The sequence below is a fragment of the Myotis daubentonii genome, chromosome 14 (genome assembly GCF_963259705.1).
Source record: "Myotis daubentonii chromosome 14, mMyoDau2.1, whole genome shotgun sequence".
NCBI classification, from domain to species: Eukaryota; Metazoa; Chordata; class Mammalia; order Chiroptera; family Vespertilionidae; genus Myotis; species Myotis daubentonii.
In genome coordinates, this window is record NC_081853.1 from 49,560,646 (window position 1) to 49,581,742 (window position 21,097).

A 21,097-nucleotide genomic window follows, 5' to 3' on the forward strand; every position below is an offset into this window, starting at 1 on the left:
CATGGGGATACTAGAAGAATAATGAGAGCAAGAAATTGAGAACCTATTTGAAGAACTAATGACTGAAAATTTCCCTAACCTGATGAAGGAAAAAGACATACAAGTCCAGGAAGCACAGCAAGTCCTAAGTAAGATGAAGACAAAGAGGCCTACACCAAACACATCATAATTAAAATTCCAAGGGTCAAAGACAAAGACAGAATCTTAAAAGCAGCAAGAAAAAGACAGTTAGCCTCCCATAAGTGTCAGCTGATTTCTCAACAAAACATATCAGACCAGAAGGGATTGGCATGAAATATTCAGTGATGAAAAGCAAGGGTCTATAACCAAGATTACCTTACCAGCAAGGCTATCATTTAAAAATTGAAGGTGAAATAAAGATATTTCCAGGCAACAAAACACTAAAAGAGTTCATTACCACCAAACCAGTATTTCAAGAAATGTTGAAGCGTCTTCATTAAGAAGAAGAAAGAAGAGGAAAAAAGAGAAACACAGTTATGAAGAATAGAATGCCAATAAATATGTACTTATCAATAATCACTTTAAATGTAAATGATTTAAATGCTCCAGCCAAAAGACAGAGGACAGCTGAATGGATAAGAGAACAAGACCCATTTACAGAGGGAGGCAAAGTAGGTTTACAGTTGTTCATATGGAAAATAAAACAATAAGTAATAAGTAATAATATAAAAATATACACTAATAAAAGAGAAACGCGCAAATTGGTGTCACTCCACTATGCCCACCAGCCAATCAGAGTGTCTATGCAAATTAAGCCAACAAAGATGGCGGTTAATTTGCATATGCAGACATGGAGCGAAGACTGAAAGCTCCAGCTGGAGTGAAAAGTGAAGAGTGAAAAGTGAAGACTGAAGAGGCTTGGCTTCTCTGCTGTAGCTGCAGCGGAGAAGCCAGGCCTCACTGCGGCTGGACCAAAGGCCTGGGTCCCAGGTGCCGGAGGAAAATCAGTACCAGCAGCCAGGGGAAGGAAGGCCTATTGTGTGAATCTTCGTGCAATAGGCTTCTAGTAAATAATAAAAATACAAGAATAAACTCTGTGTTTCACATACTCACAACTGTATAAATACCCCACTGACATAAATGAATATATCTTCCAGACAGAAAATCAACAAGGAAAGAGTGGCCTTAAATGACACACTAGATTAGATGGATTTCATTAATATCTTCAGAGCATTTCACCCCAATGCAGCAGAATATACATTCTTTTCAAGTGCACATGGAACCTTTTCTAGGATAGACCACATGTTAGGACACAAAACAAGTCTCAATAAATTTAAGAAGATTGAAACCAAATATCAAGCATCTTCTCTGACCATGATTGTATGAAACTAGATATCAATCACAAGAAAAAATCTGAAAAACACACAAACACATTGAGGATAAATAACATGTTACTAAACAAAAAATGAGTTAACAATGAGATCAAGGAAGAGATAAAAAGATATCCTGAAACAAATGAAAAGGAGAACACAACAAGCCAAAATCTGAGGGACACAGGGAAAGTAGTCCTAAGAGGGAAATTCCTAGCATTGCAGGTCTACCTCAAGAAACAAAATAAATCTCAAATAAACAATCTAACCTTACACCTAAAGTAACTAGAAAAAGAATAACAACATGGCCAGTGTGGCTCAGTGGTTGAGTGTCAACCTGTGACCACATGCTCAGGTTGCGGGCTTGATCACCGGTAGGTGGCATGCAGAAGGTAGCCGATAAATGCTTCTCTCTCATCATTCTATCAATGTTTCTCTCTCTCTCTCTCTCTCTCTCCCTTCTTCTCTGAAATCAATAAAAATATATATTTAAAAAACAAACAAACAAAAACAAAAAACAAAGCCTAAAGTAAGTGGAAAGAAATAATAAAAATCAGAGCAAAAAAAACAACCCAAAATAGTCTTTATAAAATACAAAAGATCACTGAACCAAGAAGAGCTGGTTCTTTGAAAAGAGAAGACTAGATTAATAAACTTTTAACCAAATTCGTCAAGAAAAAGAGAGGACCCAAATGAATAAAATCAGAAATGAAAGAGGAGAAATAACAGGTGACACCACAGAAATAGAAACGACTGTAAGAAAATATTACGAACAACTATATGCCAACAAATAGGACAATCTGGGAAAAATGGATAAATTCCTAGAAACACACAATCTCTCAACACTGATTCAAGGAGAAACAGAAAATCTGAATGAACTGATTACATCTAATGAAACTGAAGCTATAATCAAAATGTTCCAAACAAACGAAAGTCCTGGACCAAATGGCTTCACAGGTGAATTTTACCAAAGGTTCAGAGAAGAACTAGCACCTATCCTTCTCAAACTATTCCAAAAAAATTCAAGAAGAGGGAAGACTGCCCTGGCCTGTGGGCTCAGTTGACTGGAGCACTGTTCCGTACACCAAAAGTTGGTGGGTTTAATTCCCAGTCAGGTCACCAGATTGCAGGTTTGATCCCCTTTTATGGCGCATACAGGAAGCAACTGATTGATGTTTCTTTCTCACATCAATGCCTCTCTCTCTCCCTCCCCCTTTCTCTCTCTTTAGAATCAGTGAAAACCATATCCTGGAGAAAGGATTTAAAAAAAAAAAAAAGCCCAGCCAGCATGGTTCAGTGGTTGAGCATGAACCAAGAGGTAATGGCTCAATTCCGAGTCAGGGCACATGCCCAGGTTGCAGGCTTGATTCCCAGTAGGGGGCATGCAGGAGGCAGTCAATCAATGATTCTCTCATCACCAAATCCATCTCTCTCTCTCTCCCTCTCCCTTCCTCTCTGAAGTCAATAAAAATATTTTTAAAAAACTAAAATGTCCATACTATCCAAAGCAATGTATAGATTGAATGCAATTCCTATCAAAATACCAATGGCATATTTCATAGAATTAGAACAAACAACTGAATTTTAGTATGTATATGTGCTGTGGAAAAGAGCACAACAATACAATTAAAAACTGGGTAGAAGATCTGAATAGCTATTTTTCCAAAGAAGACATAGTGATTGCCAACAGATACATGAAAAGGTGTTCAATATCACTAATCATCAGGAAAATGCAAATCAAAACCACAATAAGATACTGCCAAACACCTGTTAGAAAGGCTCTCATCAAGAGAACAAGAAATAATAAGTGTTGGCAAGGATGTGGAGAAAAGGGAACTACTGTGAACTGGTGAAATAAAAATTGGTGCAGCCACTATAGAAAACAACACAGAGGTTCTTCAAAAAATTTTAAATAGAACTACTTCATGGTCCAGCAATTCCATTTCTGGGTATTTATCTAATGAAAACAAACAAAAAACAACAACACTAACTCAAAAAGATATATACACCCCCATCTTCATTGCAGTATTATTTACAATAGCCAAGATATGGAAACAACCTTTTTGACATTTATCTCTCAGCTTCATCTGTTTCCTTATCTACAAATAAGGCTAATAATAATAATACCTGCCCTACCTAACTCACAAGGTTATTGTGAGAACCAAGATATGGAAGTACTTTCAAAATCATGAAAAGTTATAGGAAACAAACAATTAATGAAGGAGCTGGAGAAGATTCAGATCCAGTATAGCAGAGTGAGTGGTTGTATGCTCAGACTTTGGAGCCAGAGTTCATTTGTTTGAATCTAAGCTCTACTATTTCCTAGCTATGTGACGACCTTAGAAAAGTTACTTAACTTTTCTGTGCAATGGTTTCTTCATCTGTAAAATGAAAATAATAATAAAGCCAATCTCAGAATTTTGTGAGGATTGAATTAATTAATGCATTTTTAATACTTAGAATAGTGTTTGTCACAGAATAAGTACTCAAATGTTGGATGTTAGAACTTTATAACAAATTTGTAAATGAAGCATCGTACCCTCAAAAAGAGTTCAAATACTTAATGACAGTACAAAAAGAGCCTAGCAGGTGCTGGTATCCTCTCCCCTTTCAGAAATTTGAGTATATGCCTCCAATTTTGGAAGTAAACATTTTACATAGTTTCAATTTTCAACTAAAACTACGAGGCTTCCAAAATACTTTACTTATGCAAATATTTAATATGGTTGTAGAGTGCCGGGAGCCGGTCCATCCTTGCTGTTTCAAGGGACCTGGCATATATGGCATACGGTTCTTAATATGTTTGCTCACCTTCTTGGCGCTGTGTTTTAACCAAGGTCACCTCTCCGAGAAAGGTTGAATCCCCAGGTAGGGATTTTCCCCTGAAGTTAGGGAGGGAATAAAACCCCTCAACTAAGTGCCAGGCGGGTAATTAATCCCTTTAACTACGAACAATCATGCTTAAACTACATAATCTTTTCTCCCTGGAATGGAGATAAGAAACGCCCTAACCTTTGTAATAGAGATTGATAGGATTGAATCAACTGGTATAAATACAGTTGTAACAAGACAGAAACACTCAGAACTTAGAACACAGAACTCATGAGACAGAATTCAGAAGACAGAACCTACACGGAGCCTGGAGACAGAAGAACTTCGCTGGAGAAAACATGGCAATAGACCCTGGACTGAACCTGACTATAGAACATGGCAAGAGAACCTGACTAGAACCTGGTGACTGAACCTGGCTGGAGATCTGAAGCAGAACCTCTCTGGAGATCCAGACCAGAACTTGGCTGGAGATCCTGGCTGGAGATCCTGGCTAGGCTGCTGATCAACTGAACGCTGTCTCCGTGTCCTTCCTTCTTCGCCGACTCCGTCCACACCTTTGGGGACCCCTGGTCCCGCTGGGGCTGGACCCCAGCAGTAGAGTAATAGCTACTTTATTTCATTTTAAAATATCCTTTACCTTTTTATTTAAAAATATCTGATTTTTAAATTTTGTTAAAGTAATATAAATTTTGTCATCAATTTTTAGATTACTTTTCTTTGCTTCAAATATTCTCCTACAGAATTTGACTTCTAATTCAAAAGCTATCCGAGTAGCTTAAAAGAGGAAAAATGTAACAATGAACTGGCCAAAAAAGACTGTGTAATATGTCAAAAGGAAATAGCACTAGTTCGAAATGAGTTATTTACTAAGAATAACTAAGAGGAAGTGATGAGGGATTAATTCTCACCAAAAAAATATAATTTAATAATGCAGTACTCTAAACAATTCAAATACTACATTAGTTTATGGGCAGGTCTGCAGCTATAGATAGAGTCAGAGTCTGAAATAAAGTTGGCACCTCACTAAGAAATCACAGCTAGGAGTTATCTTAAATTTCTAATATGCAACAGGAAATGTTGCTAGTGATTCAACAGGTGACACCCCTTCCTTTTTTTCTTCTTTTTCTGAGTTGTCAACAAAATGAAACAAAAATGCTCCAGAAGCCCTGCTACTAGCTAAAAATTAAACATAAAAATTCCACTGCAATATTTAAAAAAAACAGCTAAGACACTGAATCTGAGCAGATACCAAATAAGGATTATTTCTATCAACATTTACACAGTGCCTCCTGTGTAATATACATATTAACTGTATATAGTCCAATGACATCTATAATCTAGTTATCATATTTTCAAGATTCTAATTACCTTAAGTTTCAATATGAAGATTAATTTTAAATTTCAATATATTAGGACTATAATTATAATTATAAACATGAATATATTAGTTCTAGTACCTAGAACTCACATTATCCACAAAAAGAAAATGAAAAATTAATTTGAATGAGTTGAATAAATATCCAAGTAAAGAGATGGCAACTATATTTAATTCTAATACAGTATTTCAGAAGTCAAATACATTATTTATAGCAAACATTCTGAAACTAGCTCAATGAATGAACGTCTATAACTCTCTAACCCCAGCATTTTTACAACATTCTCATCTGTACATGTCAGTGTTGAGAGGGGGTTTTCCACACACACCTCTCTGGCAATGTTACTCAGAGCTTCATCTTCTGCAGAAAATCGGTCTTTCACAGGTGTCCTTTTCCTTCCAGAACCAGGAGTCCCCATCTTGTCTTGATCGTCTTATAACTCTGAAAGATAATTCAGTCTGTTTTCAGCCCTGAAATAAACAGAAATAGAATAATTTAGGATATTTCTCTTTGTGCAGTTTTAACATTCATTTATACATTCACTTTTTAAAAAGAGAAATATTTATGTATATACATATAAATTAAAATTAATCATGAAATACTTTTTTCATTATCAAATTATTCCAATAATATTTAGAATATTTAATTTTATACTAATTACTGAACCTCTCAAAACTTTTTTACCATACTACCCATGGCAACCTATGAGAACGTGTTACTACATTAGCCTCAGAAAACTGCAGTCAACAGTCATTTTACTTGTTTAAAATTACTACAGCTATTTCTAAAATCTATTTCCATTCTAGAGGCTAGAGGGAGGGCGGAGAGGAACTTCAGAAAAGTTCTTCAGCCTAAAGCTTTGAGAGAACACATTCAAAATATTTTAATGTAGGTCTTAAAGTCACAAAGGTAACTTGGCTTTTTAGTGTAATTTTAGAAAATTCCAATTAACCCATTACCACATAAAGATCAAATGAAGGTTTATTTTATTGCAATTAACAATAACCAACACTGTCCATCAACAAATATCTGAGTCCCTGCTACTGCCAGGTAGTATGGAGGTGCCAAATATAGTGATAAACAAAACTGAAGTAGGCCGATGATTAAGAATATATTTATGGATCCATTATTGTTGTAAGTATTATAGGTCTATTTTTAGAAGAAAATAGAAGAGAAGAAAAATTAATCCTTCAAGATTAAATAACAAAGACGATTACAAAAAAGACCATCTAACTACCTTTCTAACACAAGGTACATATTTGAAATTAAAGATTATCATGGGAGTTGCATCCCAATTTGTATGAACTCCCACTTCTTGAGAAATACAGCTCATTTAGCTAAACACCCATTAACTTAAAATTTTTCTAATTTTAACACAATAAATTTGCAAAACTTCATTACACTGTGAGTCACAAAAGAATTCTCAAGTAAATTTGTCCTAACAGAATAAACTATATTAAAACTATAAGTGACTTTAATGTACTGGAATTTACTTGATTCAGGCAAAACAAAACAAAACCACTCCATCAATCTATCCACTCTTCCAAAAAAGTATTCTCCAATGAAAATTCCAGCCATTCTCATTTTATCTGGCATCATTTCTTGTTCCCCATATGTTTGTCAATCAGAATGAAGAGTGATGATAGTTTATTACTCTGCCATAGAAAATATATCTGGATATAAGAAAAGAACTCATTTAAATGGAAACAAACAAAAGAATGAATGTCTAAAAGTAGCAGCCGATAAATCTGAGCTACTAATCAGGAGAATTTCTGAAAAACACAACTTTCTCATTAGTCTCCCATCCTCTTCATCCTCAGCATAATTTTAAAGATCATTCATAGCTTACTTAATAGTAATGGTGCACAAATATTAATCACCTACTGAGAAAAAAAAGCAGCAGGCAATACAAAGTTCCTTTTCAGACTAGAATGACAATTTAGCTAACATACTACTGGGTATCATCCAATTATTGTCCAGCCAGCTTTTCAAGGACACACTGAAAGACATTTCACAGAAGCATGAGACAAAAACGTAGGCATTTTCTAATTCTAGACACACAAAAATAATTACAGAAGAAAAAAGATGTTGCTGAAAGTATATGCAACAGTAGTTTCATTAGGAGGATAGGATTATGGATGCTTTTTTTTGCTTTTTCTTGATTCTCTAAAATTTCAATAGCACTGGAGAAAGATACATGCATTTTTTAAAAATTAAAATATTAAAATCCAAGGCTCAAAGAATAAATTGGCCTCAAAGTGGATCACAACCAAATTAGGCACAATATACTATACAGCTGAGGCATACTACCCGAAGCCAATAATGATGGTACACTTTTGAATACACTTTTTTCTTCTCTTTCCCCAGAATCCATTTTGCTTCTTTCTTAACTAGTACTGCCATAGGCTTTAGACCTGCCAGGATATGCCTAGCACACAGATTTACATAAAGAATTATCTTGGCCCTGGCCGGGTAGCTCAGTTGTTTAGAGCATTGTCCTGACATGCCAAGGTTTCAGGTTCGATCACAGGTCAGGGAACATACAAGAATCAACCAATGAATACATAAATAAGTGGAACAAATCTCTCTCTCTCTCTCTCTCTCTCTCTCTCTCTCTCTCTCTCTCTCTCTTTCTCTCTCTCTAACTCTAAAAGAATCAATAAAAAATTTTAAATTATCTTTTCTTACAAATGCCTCAAAACAAAACTGTTTCAACAAGCTTCAGGCTAACCAGTTTGGAGAGTAAGATGACAAAAGGAAGGGACAGCGGAAGAGGATAAACAGGAAATGGGAATAAGTTCTTGCCTGTCTTCCTTGTCCTACCTACAGAGGGTATCTAGGTTTTTATGTGATTGGCCAGGTCTTATCACCTTTTTCAACTGCACAAGAGGCAGACCAACCATTACCAATTTAATAAAACAATCCAGTGCTTCGGGCCAGCGTGGCTCCATGGTTGACTTATAAACCAGGAGGTCATGGTTCGATTCCCAGGCACGGTCAGGGTTGGGGCTTGATCCCCAGGGTGGGGCATGCAGGATGCAGTGGATCAATGATTCTCTCTCATCACTGATGTCTCTGTATCTCTCTCCCCCTCCCTTCCTCTTTGAAATCAATAAAATATAAAATTAAAACAATCGAGTGCTTTTGAAGAATTATATTATTTGTACTCTGTAGGCAGGCATCCTTAAAGGTGTTCAGCTCCTATGCAATCTATCTTCTAATAACTCCAGAACATTCTATATCAGTGATAGGAGAAAAACCTTAGAAGAAAGATTTCTGGCATAGGCAATGGAAAACTGCTTTTCAACAAAATGATAAAAATAAGGATAAAGACTCAAATATATTATTTCTGTTTCTTATCCTAAAAGGACTTTCAGTAAGTTTCTATCCCAAAGGACACTTTCCTGAGGAGCCATGCTCCTCTCTCCCAGCTTTTCCTTAGTGGTATCGACTACACCAAGAGCTAAACCTTTACACCAACAAAAACAAAAGGCCTGCATTTTGTCAAGTCCTTTACCCAGACAATGTCAAGCTGATTTTTTCCAGATGGTTTTGTCATTACGTATTGGTCTATCTAAGGCAGTGGTTCTCAACCTGTGGGTCGCGACCCCTTTGGCGGTCGAATGACCCTTTCACAGGGGTCGCCTGAGACCATCCTGCATATCAGATATTTACATTACGATTCATAACAGTAGCAAAATTATAGTTATGAAGTAGCAATGAAAATAATTTTATGGCTGGGTCACAACATGAGGAACTGTATTTAAAGGGGCAGAGGGTTGAGAACCACTGATCTAAGGGAAAGAAGGGAAGTACCTTCAGAATGCTGTGGAATATAAACCTTCCAAAATAGATACATCAGGAAGGCTTTCTCTTCCCCAATGTTCTTCTCATATAACACATTTCTGAAAAACAGGCGTTTTGCCACATTAAGTGGCACTTCAATCATGAGATTGTTCCCTTTTGTGAGAACAGAATGTGTATGTAATGTCAGTATGTCACATTCTAAATACAGCACACTTAGTTCTGTCTGGATACTGATAGTTGCAGTTCCCTCATATCTAAGCATTTCATCATGGAGAACTCAAAACACTGGCATGGTAACAACTCTGCATCAGAGTTGTCATTACAGATAACTCTGGTCTGCACAATGAAACACTTGGTAGTTATTCATAAGCAATTCACGGTATCTGGAATGGCACCTGAACTAAAGGCAGTGTGACTGCAGTTGTTCCCACTGAACGGGATTTCAAGTGAGAGGGCATGAGTTCATCTGATTGCACAAGCAACTGCTGCACTGTCCTTCCTACTGCCTGAGCCTTGGTTTCTTCATCTGTAGAGCATAAACAACTGTCCCACTATTTAACATGGTTAATGTGACATAGGCATTAAGTGCAGTCACTTAATAAACTTATAAAGCACCATAATTGTTTAAAGTATCTTGAATAACTACCTCTTTTACATATTTAGTTTATGAAGCTGATAAAAGGGCAATCCTTGCCTTTCTTTACAATTTCATACTTTTAACTATCCAAAAACATCTTCAAGTTATTTCCTACACCATGCATTAGATGATATCATTAGCCATAGTAAGAAATTTTGCTAAAGCATGGAACAATCTGGAAAAAATAAAAGTGCCTTAAAAAAATAAAAATGCCTATAGTATAATCATTATACTATTCAGTATATTTACATAATGAAATTTAAAAATGTTTAAGGTACTTTGTGGTCTTCAGTCTATTTTTGAAAATCTAAATGAATACACAGGTTTTGGGACTGTGACCTAATAATGGGTGTTATTAATAGCCTTATTTGAACACTTGACTTAGAAAATAGAAGATAGAGGTCATTAAATGGTACACTTAAGATCTATGCATACCTTTCTATGTAATTTTAAAAATATTTATTTATTTATTTATTTATTTGAGAGAGAAAGAGAGAAACATCAATTTGTTGTTCCACTTATTTATGCATTCATTGGTTGATTTTTGTATGTGCCTTGACTGGTGATCGAACCTGCAACCTTGGTGTATCGGGACTTGGTGTAAATGAACTACCTAGCCAGTCTATACAATTTTTACTTCAAAAGAAAAAGACCTCTAAGCAAATATTGAACTCTAGTCAATGATGCACATACTGAAATATTTAGGGTTGAAGTGTACTGATATCTGCTACTTATTTTGAAATGCATCCAAAAACGTAGAAATAATGGATAAGAGGAATGAATATAGAGTATAGATAGGTGATAAAGTATAATAAAACATTATAGTGGAATCCAGATAGCAGGTACATGCATGTTCACAGAACTCTTTCAACTTTCCTGTGTGTTTGAAAATTTTTATGTTGGAGGGAAAACTAACTGGATGAGAAGGTAGACAACTAAGTAAACAAGAGTCCCAGGAACTGAGAACTGCAATGAAAAATATTTTCTTAATTTCATTCCACAATTTCATTCCACAATTTTTTGGTTTTCAATAAAGTAGGACTAAAAACTAATGTTGGTCATCTCTGGTAAAGCCATAATTTTCTACCAGATTTAACTTTAACCATCACTCTTAGAGACATAATGAAATTCAAAGTAAATGAAAAACACATTGCTAATTTTAAGCAGAATAAACATTGAATTAACCTTTAAAATTAAAAATCTGACTCAAATCAAAAGGTCAAATTAGAACAAAAAAGCAACCACTAATGTCCTCAAAGTTCTGGGAAAAAAACACATCAATTTTTAAGTCTACAAGTTTTTATTATCAGGGAAAAATTATTTGAAATTTTCAGGTTTCCCTGAAGGCCTCTATGATTCCTTCCACCCCCTGTAGCTCACTCACTGGAAAAAAAAATAATAGCAACACAAGATATTTTTATATGAGAAAGGAATCCTATATAATAAAACCCTAATATGCAAATCGACCAAATGGCAAAACGACTGGTCACTATGACACACACTGATCACCAGGGGGCAGACGCAGGAGCTGCCTCCTGATGGTCAGTGTGCTCCCACAGGGGGAGCACTGCTCAGCCAGAAGCCGGTAAGGAGCAAGGAGTCCCAGACTGCAAGAGCTCTGGACTGGGAGAGGGATGTCCACCGAGGGGTCCTGGACTGTGAATGTCGTGCACCAGGCCTCTAGTTTTTACATGAGAAAGGAAGATGTCAACATTTTCCCTCTTTGAAGCCATGCTTGTCGGTCAGCTTTGTGTAGCTTAAACCTTCCTTAGATAGAAAGGGCAAACAAATATCCTGAATGGTAGGCAAGATACCAGAAGGCAACAAGGAGACATAATGCAATATAAGTATAATGTTCATGGGGAATGATTGCAGAGAAGAGCAGAGCTAACAAACAGCACAGCTGTGAGAGTAGCTAATCCAAGTGCCACTCCAATCCAGCGATATATGCAATGAGTTCCCCTTAAGTTGCACTTACTTCTACTCATAAAAGTCCTAATACCAACACTTGGTTCCTTTTTATAAGAATAAAGAGAAAAGGCCTGGCCAGCATGGCTCAGTGGTTGAGCATCAACCTATGAACCAGGACGTCAGTTAGATCTCCAGTCAGAGCACATGACCAGGTTGCGGGATTGATCCCCAGTGTGGGGTGTACAAGAGGCAGCCAATCAATGATTCTCTCTCATCACTGATGTTTCTATCTCTCTCTCCCTGTCCCTTCCTCTCTGAATCAACAACAACAAAAAAAATACTTTTAAACAATGGCTTAAATGGTAAATTTTGTCATGTATATTTTACCACAATTTAGGAAAAAAACAACAACTTGGGATGGGTAACAAAAGGTGAGTTTGGTAACAGAGGTTAACGGTGACTATCTCATTTCCTTGACGGTCCACTTAGATATAGTAATATCCATGACAGGAGAAGAAACACCTACTCCAAAATTGATCCCCCCCAACCCCCCCCCCCCCATTTCTTTCTTTAGTCTTATAATCCTTGGGTCATTTAACTGAATTTTTTTTAAAGCAACAACATGTATGCTTACTAACTGTAGTGTTTGTTATTATTAATGATTTAAACCATTTAACAGGAAAATAAATATTTAAACATCCTAATCCTCTGCATACAGTATACTGTACTCTCTTTAACTTAGAAAACAGAGAGCCAAAAGAGTGCTCCTAGCTGGTAAAATGTTTCCACTTAAAAAAGTGGGGGGTGTTGAAAGAATAACGAAGCGATCAGAACAAGTAACTTAAAAATTAAACTTGTTGCCCAGCCTATGTGGCTCAGGGGTTGAGCATCCACCCATGCATTAAGAGGTCACCAATTCAACTGCAAGTCAGGGCACATGCCCAGGTTGCAGGCTCAATCCCCAGTAGGGGGTGTGCAGGAGGCAACGCTCTCATAGATACTTCTCTCCCTCCCTCTCTCTTCCTCTCTTTCCCTATCCCTTTCTCTCTCTCTAAAAATCAATAAAAACACACTTTAAAAAAATTTGTTTCCTAAAGCAGTAGATATATTTTATTTTACTTTTTATTTTTTTTTTTAAGTAGATATATTTTATAGTAAAAGTTGTTAAGCCCTGGCCTGTGTGGCTCTGTTGGTTGGAGTGTTGTCCTATACATCAAAAGGTCTCAGGTTCAATTCCTGGTCAGGCACATACCTAGGATTTGTGAGTTTGATCCCATTTGGGGCATGTAGGAGAAGCAACCAACTGATATCTCTCGCCCCTTAAAAGTCAGTGAACATGTCCTTGTGTGAAGAAAAAAAAACCCAACTAGTTAAAATGTTGGTGTTCATAATGACGGAAAACCAAGATATACAGAGTTCAAAGTGAAAACAATGGAAAAGATGAACTATGATTCTTTTAAAAAGGTTTTAATATCCCACTTCTGAAAATCAAAACATGCTCATATGCATGCTTTGTACAAGTAAAGCTTGTACTCTGAGGCTTTCCCAACCTCTTGTCCACCATCTCACCTCTGCTCTGACCTCACTTTTTTTGGGGGGGAAGGGGGGAGGGAGTAAAAGGCTGAAACAGGGAAGGAAGATAACAGGAATAAATCAGGTAATAGGAATAGAAAAGCATAAAAACCAAAAAAACACTGCAGTTTATTTTTTTCTTCTCACATTGAATACTAAAAACATCTTCATCATCAAATGCTACCAACCAAATTTCCAAGGGCAAGAAAAAACTAATTTCCTGAAGTCACAACCTAACCTAAAGTAAAGGAAAGGACACAGGCTTTGCATCTGTAAATTAAGTCTATATGCCAAACTCCTCAAACAACCTTTACTGCAATACAGGTTACAATTAAAAATGATGACATGAACCTTGGTCCAAAGGGTGGAGCCCTAAGCTCTTTTACAGCTTTCTAGTCTAACAAGTGAGATCAGTTAAAGAACTTTAAACTCCAGTGCTTCATTGTCTAAGTATAGGAAACACCAAGGTTTTTATGAGAAGCACATGGTACAGGCAGCTATGCTGGGAGCTACCATCTGATAATAACCAAGAGTTTAAAGAGATAACTTCATGATATTGCACTGTTAACAGCTCTATGGGAAGAAGAGAATGAGAATTTGGGCAGAAGCTAATCTCTGTATGAACTCAAAATAATCCTGCAAAACAGCTCATCCTTTTGATCCCAATGACAAGTGTGAAGGTCTCTCAATTAAACTATTTCAACTAGGGGCATGGCCTCCCTATGCCAGTAATAGTAATGCTTTTCCCCTGTTGTAAAACATGTGGCTGATTCTTGGCAAACACTCTCAGAAACAGAATGTAATATCAATCCTGATACAGTCCTGTGCTCTTGTGTGTGCACATTTTCCTCAAACACTTTGCTCATTAGTTTTCCTTGATTGTGCTCTTTCCTTTAAAAAGGAAGACAAAACACTGGATCCTAGGGTATGCATGCGAAGCAGATTTTCACCCCAAAATGTAGCCTTAATCTTCTGAAGGCAAATGTCCTTTACAGGCTCCCTCTTCTGTGGATGCCACTTTCCCTAAACCGCAGGCCTTCTGGATTCACAGCAGGACCAGGACAGATTACAGTTATGTGGTAGGTTCTGTCAGGCAAGCTTTGACAACGCCTCAAAATAGACCCTGGGCACCAGCCAGGGAAACTGCCACTCACAAGTTCCAACTTCATCGTAACACATTAGCCCCGTAGCACTTATTTTTCTCTAGTCTTTCTCATGTTAAAAGGGCAAAGATTCCTGAATCTCCTCTAGTCATGAGTGAGCTCCGTAAGATAGAAATTAAAAATTTTAAACCTCCTTTATCCTGCTCACCACACTCTGCAAAGTAAAGACTGAATCTGTGCCTACCTCCTGCCTTGGGAAATTAACCCATCAATAGCACTCTGGTTTGCAAAAGGATTTTTAGATCTCAAACTCCACAGAGGTTTATTTTATTATGAATAGAGTGGGATGAAGAAGATACAGGAAAAAGAGACTTGGGTTATTTATTTCCCTCATGACTAATAACATAGTAGCAGACTTCAGCAGGGCAAGAAGTTAAACGATATACAATGTTTTTAATCGATATTGGTCATAAAGTTTTAAAACAATCAACCTACTATAAAAGGTATTCATTTAACTATTACCAATTATAAATGAAGTGATTTGTCCATAACAGTACCAGTCCTTAAGCTACAGTATATTTATCCTGACCAGGACAAATAAAATTAACTACCTGTTACTCTAAAATGTTTTAAATTGTCTTAAAATACAGTTGCAGTATTTTTCTAAATGGAAAGAAGAAGAATTAATACAAGTAATTAAGAGCTCCTTTCTCCTTCTGCAAGGTTAAGAAATAAGTTAACTTCTATTATAAAATAAAGCCCAACATAAGATTGAAATAAATTTTTAGATTTCACAATACTGCAATTACACTTTCAGAAATACATTCCATACACATACTCATGGACTAGTACAAAGACTTATAAATGAGTTGTTCACTATAGCAGCATTTGTATAAAACTACAAACAATCTAAATGCCTATTAATAGGAAATGGCAAAATAAATTATGAAAAATGAATAAATTATGGTTCATCTACATTAGGCAGGACATCCAGTCTTTTTAAAAAATCAGATGGGAAAGTGGTTCAGCAGAAGTAGAAGAGGATATAGGAGGGATAAATGGTGATGGAAGGAGACTTGAATTAGAGTAGTGAACACACAATACAATGTACAGATGTTGCATTATAGAATTGTACACCCGAAACTTATACAATTTTATTAGCCAATGTCACCCCAATAAATTCAATTAAAAAGTTTTAAACAATCAGATGGACTTATATACTAATATAGAAAGAGCTCTAAAGCATATCAAGGGTAAGAATGAAAGGAATAGGACATTTCTCCTAAACATATGTGATTACATATGTAATAGAAAATTTGGAGAAGGGTACACAGGAAACCATTAACAGTGGTTGATTGGATTAGAGGGTGGGGGAGTGAGAAAAGTTTAGCATAGAAAGGAAGTTTCCTTTTCACTATATAACGTTTTCTTTTTAAATGTCTTATCAATTTTAAAATGTCCTACAAAAATCTACTGAATCCATAATGTGAGCATTCTCCTTCCATGTATGCCATTTTTCCCCTCTTAACCAACTTCTCTTATCTACTGCTGACCCTACCACTAGACCAAAACAAAAGCATGCATATGCAAAAAATCTCAGAGTTTCTTCAAGAAATACAATAACCTGGCCAGTGTTGCTCAGTGGTTGAGCATCAACCTATGAACCAGGAGATCACGGTTCCCAGTCAGGGCACATGCCAGCGTTGATCCCCAGGAAGGGGTGTGCAGTAGGCAGCCGATCAATGATTCTGTCTCATCACTGATGTTTCTATCTCTCTCTTCTTCTCCCTCTCTGAAATCAATACAAATCTATTTTTTTTATTTTTTTAAAAGAAATAGAATTCTGTCTCCCACCAAAATAAACAAATAATAAAACAAATGAAAAAGTATAACATGATAAACCCAGTTTTTAGCCCATTGTTTGATTCCTTTTAACTCTGGCCCAATTTACTATAGGCCAATAAGTTTTAAAAGTGCAATGGGCAACACACACACAAAATCATTTTGCCCTGCTCAGGTAGCTCAGTTGGTTAGAGCATCATCTGGATATGCCAAGGTTTCGGGTTCGATCCCCAGTCAGGGCACATACAAGAAACAACCAATGACTACATAAATGGGTGGAACAACAAATTGATGTTCCTCCCCTTTTTGTCCCCCTTCTTCTTTCTCTCTAAAATCAATAAATTTTAAAAAAATATTTTAATTATTTCCACAGGTGTCCTATCTATCATCTTAAAGGGGAAAATGGAGGAAATGGACAGTTATTTTACTCACAGGGTAAATTTGCATAATTTCTTCCTTCTGAAGTTTAAGAGTTCTGAAATGATGGTCATAAAGTCTACTCGTTATTTGCAAACTGGACACGGTAGTATGTTTTCCTGTTTAAAGGACCATCTCTCCATTCAGAGTCTCCAGAGAGAAAGCAACTATCTAAAAGGAAAAGGTTATGAAAGGGCCTTTTGTAGGTGCAGTGATCTTATGGTGCGGACAGAAGAATTTATTTCCTCCTAAGTGACCCTCATCAACATTCCCAGCACACTGCAGGGAGATTTTTTTTCTATCCATCATCAATTCTGTTCCTTTTTACACCAAGAGCAGGGTAACCAGTTCACAAAGAGCTTTGTAATAAACTGCTCCCTCCCTGTCATTTCTAGTAAAGATCTGTTTTTGTTTTTGTTTTCAGAGATAAAGAATCTACTTTGTCAAATATATTCTCACTATCACTATTTCTTTCATTGCAGAGATGCTTAAATCCTGACCTAAGGAGGCTTCTCTTCAGTATCTACCTGTCCAGACCATCAGCATGGTGACGGTGGTTTCCACGGGGGATTTTCCAAAAGGGGATCTCTGATCACGGGGAACTGAAACTCTTATGTCACTATTGGCTGGACAAAAACCAAAAGCAGCATAAGGGAACATTCTGAATTAAGAATCAATAATCTAGGAAACAAGATGCCAAAATTTAGTCAAAGAATTAAAGGAATTTGGTAAGCAAGACCAACAGGGTAAACTTACCATTACTTTATCACAGATAACTGAAGTTCTTTATAAATGAGAATCAAGGTAAAATAAGCTGAATTCCAGAAAGAAGAAAAGGAAAACAGTCTAAGAGTATCAAGAACTCTGTGATTCAAAGTTATTTTGCTAAACATTTTAAAAGCCAAAAGGATCAAGTTACATTTCAGCATAAAAAAGTTATTTCTAGTTTTAAATGAATTCATTCCAATAATAAATGACAACTTCAGTACACTTTCTTCTACACCAGAACTTAAGTAAAGAAGTCACTAGATATAGTCTCATTCCACATTTTTAAAGATAGATTGGCAAAATGGGTGCAAACTTTCACTCAAAAGACTATTTCGTATACTGCAGTTTCTTTCAGTGAACTTGTCCCTACCTTAAGGATGGTAGCTCTCCTTTTTACTGATGTCGTTTCTGGAGCCCTTCATTTATCTTCAACATTGGGCAAAATATGGGTAAAAATCACAACAATCCACCTAGGAACTAACGAACAATTCTACACCCAAACATTCTGCAAAAGTTCAATTTTTATTTCCTTACCACACTTCATGACAATAAATATCCAGCTACAAACTTAACCAAGTGTGATACAATACTTTCTATAAAATGAGTGAAGGCACCTAATAAAACAGGCAGCAACAAATGCCTAGCTTTCCTCTACTCCAATTTTAAGATCCAAATCAATGATTCACCAAGTAGTGACCTAACTTCCTATATGAATCACCCTTTCCAAAATTCTTATTCTACATCCCTAGAATACTAGATCATCATCTTCTGTATTTGCTAAACAGAACATGATGTTGGTAAAACAGGGTTAATTCTGCAAGACTGTCAAACCACAGCAAGCCTCCAATCCCGGCCAACTCACTCTTATCTGCAACACTGTGCCTCCTCCAAAAACAGATTTATCCCCAAAATAAAATGTTATCTTGAAAAAATGTTATTTTAAACATTAAGAAAATCAGCCATCCATCCCCTGCCTCTGCCTCTGCCTCTCCCTCTCAGATGCCATCACTGTATCCACACTCTCTTCCTTTCGTGGATTAAAAAAAGGAATGGCCACACTGTTATCCTCACACACCTTTGAGTCAATTAACCTACTCGACAGGTGTTTGTGTGTTTTTTTCCTATTTATGGCAGAAATGCTGAGTCATTAAATGGAAACTCAAAGAAAACGAGCTACAAATTAAAGTGTAGGATAAAAAATATTTCCCTCGCCACATCGCAGCAGCCTGATTATTTGTAACTCCCGCAGTGAAAAAAGTAGAGCAAACCCCTGAACTTTTCCGCTTCCCCCGCTCACCCCGCTCTGCCCTCCATAATAAAGGAAACAAGGTGGGTCTCCGTAGGTCTTCCTGCTTCGCACAGGATCTTCCCAGGCAGGAGAAGCAGGCCTGGCTGGACTATATAACTTAACAATCCGGGTGTGCATAACACCCCCTATTAGTCAAGCATGCAGCCTGACGCTCCTAGCCAGCGCCAGTTATGCCTGCACTTCAGTTCGGGTCAAGGAGGAAGAAAAAAAAAAAAATGCTACGCCCTCCACCGGCCCGACACCGTTCCCTGGGTGGACCGGCTGGGACAGACCCGAGAGTGCCGCGTCCGGGAAGGAGGGGAAGGCGCCACGGGCACCCGGGGCAGAGGGACAGCAGCCCGCTCAGCAGCTACAAGGCGAGCAACACCTTTCCCCCGCGAGGACGCAGGGTGCGCGTTCGGCATCAGACGAGAAGCCGGGCACCGCGGGAGGCGGAGGGCGACCCTGACCCCGGAGCCCGCCCGGGGACGCGGCCAGCTCCAGCGGAGCCCGGCCCCCAGCAGGGGTCAGCGGCGGCGCGGACCCCGGGCTGCAGAGGCCCCGGTCCCCGCTCTCCCCCGGACCGCGGGGAAGAGCAGCCCTTACCTGTCCCTGGACGCGGGCAGCGGCTGCGGCGGCGCCGCCCGGGAAGGGCCGGAGCGCGGCCCGCCCGCCGGGAGCCCGCCGGGGCGAAGAGCGGGGAGCAAAGGGCGAGGGGCGCGAAGGGCGGCCTCGGTCCCAGGTCCCCGGCCAGGCGGGCCGGGCTGGACACGGCAGCTCCAGGTGCCGGCGGCCGGTCAGCCAGTCACGCCGGTGTCACCGGGGCGCCGCGGCTCAGGCAGCGGGAACCAGCCCCCGGGAGGAGCCGCAGCCCGAGCGGCAGGCGGAGGCGGCGGAGGGGCGGGGCCACGGGGTCGGCGACCCGCTCACCCGGAAGTAGTTGTGGCCGCGGCCGCGCGCTCGATGGCTGGGCTTGATCCCGGCCGAGCCGTGTGCGCCCGGCTGCCCCGCGACGAGCGGCGCGCCGCCGGGGGGGAGCGAGGCTCCGGCCACCGCGCCCCGCCTCGCGAGATGCGGGGACCCCGCCGGACGGAGGGGGCGGAGTGCGGCCGCCGGTAGGCAGAGGCCCGGCGGCCTAGAGGTGGCTCCTCCGGGTCCTCGACCAGGGCCAGGGATGTGAATGGATGCGCGCCTCTGTTCAAGGCTGCACCTGACCTGGTCGCCTCTATACTGTCCACCCTCATGGGCTTGGGTAAGTGGGCCGGGGTGGCAGTTCCGACTGTAGGAAACGGGGGTGAGAGGGTGAGTGGGTGCGGTTGAAATGCTAGCAGCCCGATGTCCAAAATGAAAACGCGTGATTTTAAAAATCGTTTCCCGAGAAGACTGGTGGGGAGTGGGGAGGAGGAATGCACACAGAGTCCATTAGATACCTGCTAGACACGGACCTGTCATTCATTGCAGAAGCACCTCTGCAGACCCACAAGGTCCAAGGCACTGGAGGAAGACCAGGACCCTGCTCCCCGTGTGGTAGACCGATTTAAACAAGCAAGCAAGGTAATGGCAGATTGTGTAAGGCTCTGCAGGAAATGACACAACAGTGATGAGAGAGATTATGTACCTTTTGGCAGGATAGAATGGCTGGACGAGACCACTAGAGGGAAGTGGCAGTTGAGCAGCCTCCTGAGAAAAAGAAGGAAATACACGTAGACACAACTTTACCTACAGGGTTGGTTCTAGAACCCCCTGGATAAAAGCCCACGGATTCTATGTTAAGAACCTGTCCCCAAAGCCTTCTAGGGGCTGTTTCTGTGCTTCTGTAGTTTCAGGAGGCCTGCTCGCCCTGTAGACTTCATGGGGGTTTGGACTACACCATTGATAGGAGAGGTTCAAGGCATGAAGTAGGGAACTTTGGTCTGCAGACAGTGAGACCTCAACACATGCTTCATTGCATGATACCCTCGGCCTTGAAAGACAATTTCATTAACCTTTCACGGTTTCTCTTTCCGTGTCACTTTTTCTCAGATCTGTGAGCAAAATAACTTTTACCTGGGATCAAGAGGAGATTAATCTTGCCAAAAGAGCATACTATTTTATGCTCTGAATAAAGGATGAATGACATATCTTGCCGAATCAGTTAAAAGACAAAATTAAAAGCTGATTTGCAAGAAAGAGCACCTATTCAGGTAATAATGCATTACCTGAATAATATCAAT

At 39.1% G+C, this 21,097-nt stretch overlaps 1 protein-coding gene across 39 annotated transcripts in view; it reads right to left on the reverse strand.

Annotated features, from left to right (window-relative positions):
* The window catches only part of LRRFIP2 (LRR binding FLII interacting protein 2), a 97,810-nt gene extending 77,458 nt beyond the window's left edge, over positions 1 to 20,352 (reverse strand). For 10 of the 39 annotated variants that reach the window (XM_059664263.1, XM_059664270.1, XM_059664271.1 and 7 more), the window contains exons 1-2: positions 19,491 to 19,761; positions 5,868 to 6,009 (exon numbers count right to left, since the gene is read on the reverse strand). In XM_059664263.1, coding sequence (XP_059520246.1) covers positions 5,868 to 5,957 — 90 coding nt within the window. In that variant the 5' untranslated portion in view covers positions 5,958 to 6,009; positions 19,491 to 19,761. Of the gene's footprint in view, positions 1 to 5,867; positions 6,010 to 16,843; positions 17,000 to 17,966; positions 17,990 to 19,490; positions 19,777 to 19,814; positions 19,955 to 20,329 lie in introns of those variants that run through there. The other 29 variants (XM_059664259.1, XM_059664258.1, XM_059664260.1 and 26 more) reach the window with 17 other exon arrangements.
* Between the last annotated feature and the right edge of the window lie 745 nt (positions 20,353 to 21,097).